At 44.3% G+C, this 9,133-nt stretch overlaps 1 protein-coding gene across 1 annotated transcript; it reads right to left on the bottom strand.

The window, feature by feature from the left end:
• Positions 1 to 343: 343 nt before the first annotated feature.
• Positions 344 to 4,176, bottom strand: RNASE12 (ribonuclease A family member 12 (inactive); the record flags this gene model as incomplete). Its single annotated transcript, XM_082647063.1, has 2 exons — positions 344 to 819; positions 4,110 to 4,176. 2 exons carry the CDS (start codon positions 4,174 to 4,176, stop codon positions 344 to 346), a joined length of 543 nt encoding a protein of 180 aa, XP_082503189.1.
• Positions 4,177 to 9,133: the final 4,957 nt, after the last annotated feature.

Here is a 9,133-nt window from a genome sequence, read left to right as displayed (position 1 = left end):
TCTCTATATTGCTCAGGGGGTTTTGGTGCTCCTTCAATTTTGCGTGTGAAGTGAGTCCCTCACCTTACCTAATCCCAGTCCTGTGTAGGATTCACCCTTGGCTCTCATCAAATGAAAAAGGACAAGGAATTAAAACACATGCAGAGTTTATGGTTTAATTCGGTAGATTTTTTTTATTAAAGCAGAATAAAAAGATCCCAGCTCACCAATACTGAAAGGATAAATGCATTTCACTCAAGGCATGACCCCATGTCCACAATTCAGGTGCGCCTCAGGGAGAACCAGCATCAGTGCCTCTGTGAGAGGAGACGAGAGGGCGGCCGGCTCAGATGCTGGTCTCAGGTTATTCATCATATCTCTGGATATTAACTGGCCCCATGTTATCACAAGTGACGACAATAAACCCCTCTGTGGGGGAAATGTGGTAGCTGCAGGCAGGATATCTGGTGCCTTCAATGAGCTTGCAGACTGTCATTTTGAACTTGGTCTCACTCTGGAAGCAGAGAAGGGTGGAATGGTTTTGGCAAGACACCTTCCTGAGAGAATTGCAAACACTGTTGATATTTCGAGGCCTCTCATGGACGAAGACATGCTCCTTTTTGCAGGTGTTGTTGGCTTCCTTGATGAGTCTTTGTATGATCATGTGGTTGCAGTACCTTACAGGAACGTCACTCTGAGGGTAGTCCACGTGCAACTGCTCTAAGGTTGCCGCCATTACTTCCTCATCCAGCTCATTTTCCCAGAATAGAAGCAGCAGGAAAAGTATCACCATTAGTATTACCAGGGGTATGAGGTCCTTCACATCTTTTGCTCTAACTCCTATAGAGTAAGAGGAGGCAGAAAATATCAGAGGGTAATCAGATTCCTCCAGCACCATCCCCTGACTTTGCTCCCCTAGCCTTTGATATTTTATTTCCTTCTCTCTGTTGGTGAAAATCATGCTAACCCTGCAAGGTCCAGCTGGAGGTCCAGCTCCCCAAGAAAGCCGTTTCTGACCATTTCAGCTCTCAGAGTTTGGCACTGAACTGTTCTCTAATTTTTCCTGTTGTATTGTGTTTGTTGGCCTCCACAGCTCCTTAACAGTCAGTATCTCATCTCCTATTTCTCCTGAATCCCTCAGAATGTTTAACATGGAGCAGAACATACGGAAGGTATTAAAAGTACCCTTGTCTGATTGTTTTATTCGTATTGCTGAATGACTTTCTTTCCCATGATTGTTTTAACCTTGATCCCACCAAATTCAATATGCTTTTAGCGCTTTCTATTAATCCGTTCTTCCCAATTCCTTCCTAATCTCTCCCTCTGTCAGTCCTACTTGGTTCTGTGCTACATCCTCTCACCTTTCCTTTTTGCTGTAACTCTCACAGGTAACATATCCTTGTGATCATGGATCCAAGAAAGTCCTTTGTGTCTCACTGTTCCCAGACAATAACTGGTAGGGTGCCAGCTGTGTGTGGGGAGGCCAAGGGGAAAAAGCAGAAAGGGAGGAGCCTGTAGGAGGGGAGTGTGCTTGGCTGCCAGCGGGAAGAGAAGTTACTTTCCGAGGGACAGTTGGGTAAGGCAGGTCCTGAATGTGTCCTCACTAAACAAGCGTTGACATTTCAAAACATTTATTATAGTCCTGAAGTGTGCCAGATGCAGTACGGTTTATTTTCCAAATTTTCATCAGTCCTTACTACAAACCTGTGAAGTAGCTGTTATCTCCATTTCATTAATGAAGAAATGAGTTGCAGAAAGTTTCAGGTAGAGATGTGAGATGGCAAGAGTAATAAAAATCTCACTTTCTCAATGCTTAACCCTTGAACTCCAGTTTCAGCAAGTTTCATTCCCACGTGGTGTCCAGGACAGGGCAGAAACAATTCCCTGACATTAACATTAGCCTTGATAAAGCCCCGGACTCCTGGCAAGTATGGCAATGGTTTCCAATCTCTGCTGAACATTGGAATCTCCAAGGCATTTTTTAATGCCACCTTGAGGCATTCTGCTTTAATTAGTGTTGGGTAAGACCTGGGAGTTGAGATTATTAAAAGCTTTCCCAGTGACTCTAATATGCAGCAAAATTTGAGAACCACTGAATTATAGTATACTTGGGAGACCTACATGGAAAATTAGTAGGTGAGGGCTTGGTAAAAGATAGTGAGTGGCTCAAGGTATTGAAACAATAGAATTCTTTTTGTTGCCAACATCTCCCAGTCTTTGATATAGGCATGGAAAAAATGGACTTAATTGTACTATTTCTTGCTCTGAAATGATTTCTTTTTTGGAAAGACAGCTACATAGCCTCCTTTGTATGTATCTGTGTCTTTCTAATTGTCAACTAGAAAGCTATTTGGGGGTTAAAACTTGTCTGGGAAAGACAGAGAATCCTAGAAAAGACTTCAAAGAATGTGTCTCTTTGTATGCAACAAAAACAAAAGCATAATTCAAGACCATGAAAATGAACAAGCAGGAGGTGATTATTTACTTTCCAGAAACTTTCATTCTGGTTGTCCTTTCACAATTCAAACTGCTCTGTTATGGATACGTGTTGCAAAAATGCCACAAGGGTATAAGTGCATAGTTACTAACTGTTGACAAATTTTTCAATTAACAGATTTTGATTTGCACACCATCTTGCAAAAACATTTCCATTGTATAAAAAGAACTCTTTCTACCTATTGTGACATGTTCAATATTTCCTTCCAGGACTTCCAAGCAACCAAATTACAGATGTTATACTAAGTTTACAGGCAAGGAATCAACCCTTGTTACAAAATTTATCCTCAACTGAGGCAACTCGACCTACCTCTACATTTCAGAGTTTTACCCTCCTGAAATAGAGTTGTTTAATAGTGCTGGCAGCCTCGGAGAAAACATTTGTAATGCCTAAAACCAACTAAGGATTAACATCTAGAGATAAGGATTTCCTCCATATCAACAATAAAAAGACACAAAAACTCCAGAGGAGAAAAGATTGTCAAAAGTTATAAAAAGTCAATTTCAGAAGAGGAAGCGAAAATGGATGACGAACAATGCTTAACTTCGTTAGTAATCAGATAAATGGAAATTAACATAACCAAAAGATATCGATTTATAACCATTGGATTATCAACAATTAGAAAATCTAATATCAAGTGCTGGAAAACATGTTACAGGGCAGGAGAATTGGTGTAGTGATATTGGAAACTAATCTGGAAGTATTTGGCAAAATTATAAATGGGTATAATCTGAGACTTTGTAAGCCTGTCCTGGGCATAGACTCCAACATAGTTCTTCCAGATGGAGTACGTGCAGGGATGTTCATCATGGCATAACTGGTGGCAGAAAAGAGCTAAAGGTAACTGAAATGTCCCTCATGAAGGGGATGGACAGGTAAACATGTGTTACGTACATAAAATAAAATAGTATAAAACAGCTTCAAATAATGCACTAGCTTTACAAATAGCAACAGGCTATTTGGTGTGGTGTGAAAAAAAGAAACAATGAAAATCATTTCCAGTTGATTTAAATTGAAAACACGCATGCTCCAAAATAATATAAAAAATTTTCCAAGGACATACAATATTTAAGTAGGATGGAAGAACGTGGATTAAATACTCTAAGACAGATGCCCATGAGGATGAGAGAAATAGAAGCAGGGATAAGGAATAAAAAGGGAAAATAATAAAATTGAATAAAACAAAAGAGAGGCCTAGCATGGGCCATAAACAGAATATGATCAACTCAATTCTGCACACCTGAAGAGGGAAGGGAGGAAAGAAGAAAAGAGGGAAAGAAGGAAGGAAGGGGATGGAGGGGAAAGAGGAGGAAGAGGTGGAGAAGGGGAGGAAGAGGTGGAGAAGGGGAGGAAGAAACTGGGCCTATTATCAGATGACTGCATTTGACCTAAAGTTCCCACCACCCTCCCTTTGTTAAGCCTCAAGTCACCCTCAGGAGACTGCAGGAGGCAGGTAGTGGCTGGAGACAAATATTTGTGCCAGGATGTAAAACAACATTAGTAATTCCCCTCACCACTCATTTTGTCAAATTAATAAGCTCTCCTCCAGGACTGCTAGAAACCGACCCAGCTCCAGTATTGTCTGAGACTAGGCAACGGCCTCAAAGGGACCGCAAAGGAAGCGAACACTCACTCTGGATGCCTTCAGCTGCCACGTATGATGTTCGACCATGTTGAGGCCACCAGTGGAGAGAACACATGGAGGGAGAGAAATTCTCAAAGAGCTCCGGCTGCTTCAGTGCCTTCAGAAAACTGTGGAGGTTATTCTGTCCTACAGAGGTGGTTGGCTACCCTTGCAAGACTTCTACGGTTGCCCCATGCCATGCTCACCTTAAAGTCACGCAGCAGATTGTAGTTTCCCCAAAATGGCCACAAAATATTTTCTATCCCACAGCCTCTTCCAGAGCCTTACCACTCCCTTAGCAAGAGGTAGAGTCTCTGTCCTTTCCTGAGAACCTGGGTGGGCCTCTGTTTCCTCCCACTTACACAGCATGGCATGACCTCTGAGCCGCGGTCACACAGCTTCCACTGGGCTGTGGTTCTCCTAGGACGTTGCCTCTGGGGGTCGCGTAGAAAGAAGTCTGACTGTGTCGAGGCCACACAGGGAGAAGCCACAGAGAGAGAGAGATGCCCAGAATGCTCCACGTGTTTCAGCTCCCCGTGAATAAAACCACACGCGAGGCCTCGAGCGAGAACTGCCCAGTTGAGCTCAACCTCCAGATTCAGGAGCAAATGAGTGTTGTTATCGTTTTCGGCCACCATTTGGGGGTCATCTGTAAAGCAGCCATAGACAACCAGACTAGAGGGCTCACCACTCTGACACATCTCCCCAAGCAAATCCAATTCCACCGCGTTTTAGCAAATAATAGATACCACGGACGTTTTCTTGGTTATAGAGTACGGGTTGTCTCGCAAACAAGACAAAACTAGTTTTTAAAATCTCCATCTGCGGTAAAACCCCCCAAGTTCCTTTTCAACTCCCCCAGCTTTCTCCATCTCTGCCCTGAGAGCCTCCCTTCTCCATAGTGCCAGCTCCTCTGTGTCTCCTGGATTCCACCTGCCCCTCTGTGCCCCCTACCTTCCCATCAATCACCCTGTGACCGAAGAAAGACCCTTCCTGAGCATCGAGTCACTTAAAAACTGAGTGAAGTATTGTAAGTAACAAATATTTTGCTACCCAGCTGGTATAGATCTTATTCTACAAACTCGGGCAAGAACATTGGCTTCACCTTATTGCTTCTATATCAAATTAAAACGAATTCTAGGTCTTTTGCCCTACTAATCTGGGGAGAAGTTCAACTTGGTCATTATTACAGTTTCCCTTTCCTCCCCAGGGACCCAGGGGGATCTGGAAGGATACTGTCCTTGCTCCTTCCCACTATGGAACCTGTATTAGGCAACAGCACTAACTGGGGGACAAACATTCTAATTAGCTTCCCTTATAAAAACTCCTCGAGTACAGGGTTCAGATTCAGGATCTCGATTCACGGTTGTACTAAGGCTCGATTTCCTCAGTAATGACTCTATGGGATTTTTGTCACCTACTGTAAGGAACTTTTATCATTCACATGTTATTCCATTCAACGCATATTTATTGAACACCTACCTATGCCAGACACTATTCTAGACACTTGGGACACATCAGCGAAAAGATAAAGATCCCTATCCCCCAACTGACTCTAAATCAATCCCTGACTATGAAAGTTGATAATTAAAATATAAGAATTGCACATTTATTCTGCCTAGCCCATAGGAACTATATTTCAGGGTAACCAAAGAGCTTTCATGTGGTAAGGGAAAGTTCTTCTTTAGAGAAGGATAATAACTAATAGATATGAAAAGAATGATAAAATTTTTAAAAGTCGCCATTTTATAATCATTTATGAAATTATTAAGTCAGGCAAAATGTATTTGGTAGGTCGTAAAACCATTAGGAGAGAGGTTTATGGGAAACTTTGCAATGGAAGAGCTGGATGCCACCCCCTAGGTATTCAGAGAAGTGAAGAGCTAGTTATTATGTGCCTTTTAATATGATGCCATAGGAAGTACACAGCATTGTTCAGGAAGTATCCTTGCCAAACAATTGAATCTAAATTAATTAAGCCCTAGATTTAACTTCCAGTGTATAGGAAATAAAGGGAAATGAGGCACATGTTAAATAATGCCTCAAGGAGGCAATAAAACAAATCCAGATGGTGAGACATTCTGCAAGATACCCAACAAGTTTTTCAATTGGTAAGTGGCACGGAAACAAAGAGGGAGAAACTGTTATAGATGAAAAGAATCTTCAGATTTGGAATCTTACTGGAATTTATTATTATTATTTTTTTTGCGGTACGTGGGCCTCTCACTGTTGTGGCCTCTCCCGTTGCGGAGCACAGGCTCTGGACGCGCAGGCTCAGCGGCCAGGGCACACGGGCCCAGCCGCTCCGCAACATGTGGGATCTTCCCGGACCGGGGCACGAACCCGCGTCCCCTGCATCGGCAGGTGGGCTCTCAACCACTGCGCCACCAGGGAAACCCCCAGCACCACTCTTAAGACAGAAGTTTGGAAGTACCTCTGGGTTGAGATCTGCTCTCCTTCCTCCCTGTTCAGTTTCAATAAGAAGCCCCCCAAACTATCTTCATCTACTACCCTGGTGTGGACAACAGTCAGAAGATAGATAGCTCAAGCTTCTTTCTAACCTTGGAAGTGGACTTTGCCCATGAGGAAATTCATGCTTTTTCCCACAAACTCTCAGGCATTCGATGTAAGCCCATGTATCAAGAAATATCTCTGACTGCTGTGCAAAGGGCATGGGACTTTATCCGTTCCTCCAGGAATCCTTCTTTGAATTAACAACCTCCATCTTCTCCTTGAGTCTCCATATGAAGCCTTCCTTCAAGCTTCCTGTACACAACTTAGCATTAGTGATTACTGTGTGGTAATGGCAAAGGGTGTATTTGGCCTCCTGTCCCCTGTGCCAGTGTGTCACTGGAGAGCCAGAACAATGTACTTGCTTGCACTAGCACACTGCCTGGTACTCACAGGAGATCAAAAAAGGGTAAAGGGTTTTAGATCTTTTTCTTTTGCCACTAACTAGCTGTGTGATCTTGGGAAAGCCCTGTCGCTTCTCAGAGTCCCAGTTCCTTTATCTCTAAAATGGAGGTGGTAGAAAAGAATGAAGGAAGAATTTGACTATCTACCTTTCTGCTGTCACAAATGAAGGCTTTGAACTACATTTAAATGACCTCAGTGACTATCCTCTTGAGATGACGATTCTCTGGCTACCACTTCTATTTCCCCCCACCTCCCTAAATCAAAGAGACACCTCCCTAAATCAAAAACACTAACTATTGCAAAAAAAAAAAAAAAAAAAGACATGAAGCATCCCTGTTCTGGGGGAGTTGATTGGCTACCCTTGGCACCTGCAGAGCTGTTTGCTAGACAAGATGTTAATAGCAAGAGTCATGCAATACCTTCACAAGGCGCTCTGGGCGCTCTTCCAGCTGCCCTCCCACTACGTCCCTGTCTCTGTCCAGGTGAGGTAGACAGACTGGAGCTTGCATATATCCAAGAACGAGCTGCTCCTGATTTGGGCAGGACATGTTCTGAATCAGAGGCTGTCATCAACCTCAGCCTTGCAGGTACAGCCCCAGGCTATTCACACAGGAGGAGGGAGGTCCTGTACTCCCTTGGGGGCAAACCAAGCCTTTTCTGTGTGTGTGTGTGTGTGTGTGTGTGTGTGTGATTTTACTTGTATTCCACAAATGACAGCCACCAGGTGATAGGCCAGGAGAGGTCAGGTTGAAGGGAGGTTGCCGTAACCATATCAAACAGCTGCTTGGTAGGCCCTTCAGTTTCCCACTTCTGAGAATGCTTTGATCATTGCATACCTGGCTTCTTATGTGTGTCCCCAGGCTGAGCCCTCAACAGTTTCCTTTGAATCCTCATCGAGGAAGGAGCATTAACCCAGCTTTCCCCTACAGCACCTCCAAGCACATTCACAGCTGTCCTGCCATTCCCAGCTCTGCTCTCCTCTTGGGGGCCAGTTCCAGCTTCCCTGAAAATCAGATAAGATTCCTTGAAAGCAGATGAATGAATGATGGCTAATCAGCAAATAATCACCAAGGCCCTAAAGAGCCCAGATGCAATAAAAAATAAGCAAACAGGGCTTCCCTGGTGGCGCAGTGGTTGAGAGTCCGCCTGCCGATGCAGGGGACACTGGTTCATGCCCCGGTCCGGGAAGATCCCACATGCCACGGAGAGGCTGGGCCCGTGAGCCATGGCCGCTGAGCCTGCGCGTCCGGAGCCTGTGCTCCGCAACGTGAGAGGCCACAGCAGTGAGAGGCCCGCGTACCGCAAAAAAAAAAAAAAAGCAAACAATCAAAACCAAAAATAAAACCCACCACCAACAAAAAAACACCCTTCCTTTTCAGAAGTCTCCAGCTAGAACAAAATGAGCAGTGGTCTGGGAGTCATGAAAGCGAGGTTCCTATCTTCATACCGACTTTGCCACTAACTAGCTCTGTGACCCTGACCTGCATTCCACGGGCCTCACTGACCTCCTTTGAAGTGGCTCTGGGAGCTGGCAGAGTTGGTGGAATGCACAAGATAAAAACAGAGAACAATTTTAGAGTGGATAACACACATTCGGTCGTAACCTTCCCTGATGCAGGGCTCTGTGCTTGCTTATTAGAAAGCTGAAATGGGGGTCCCCGTGGCTTTTCGTGCAAACCCTACTATATCACAGTAATCTTTGTAAAACACAAATCTAGTTCTGTGCCTGTGCTCTCCACCCACACACCCACCTAAACGGTGTCAATAGCTTTTCATAAATCTTTTTTTCCCCCATAAGTCTTAAAATAATGACCACAGTCCCTACCGCTGCCTACCAGGCCTTGCAAGGGAGCCTCACCCAAACCACCCTTCCTCTCTCTGTCTATCTCCTTACACTCCCCTTTTCAGTCCCCTGAACTCATCAGGCTTCCTCCCAACTCAAGGTTTTAACACCTAGTTTCCTCATTATGTTCCTTACTCCATTCACCCTTCCCCATTCTACCTGCTTAAATCCTGTGTGTGCCTCCTTTCCTTAGACAAGCCTTCCCAGAAACCCCAGGGGAAGTGAACAGCCTCTGTTTTGCTTGTGTCACACTCTGTACTTTTCCTTTGTGGCC

Source organism: Grampus griseus, assembly GCF_964374135.1.
Source record: "Grampus griseus genome assembly, chromosome: 2".
Classification (NCBI taxonomy): domain Eukaryota; kingdom Metazoa; phylum Chordata; class Mammalia; order Artiodactyla; family Delphinidae; genus Grampus; species Grampus griseus.
This window is presented reverse-complemented; position numbering and strand designations above follow the sequence as displayed.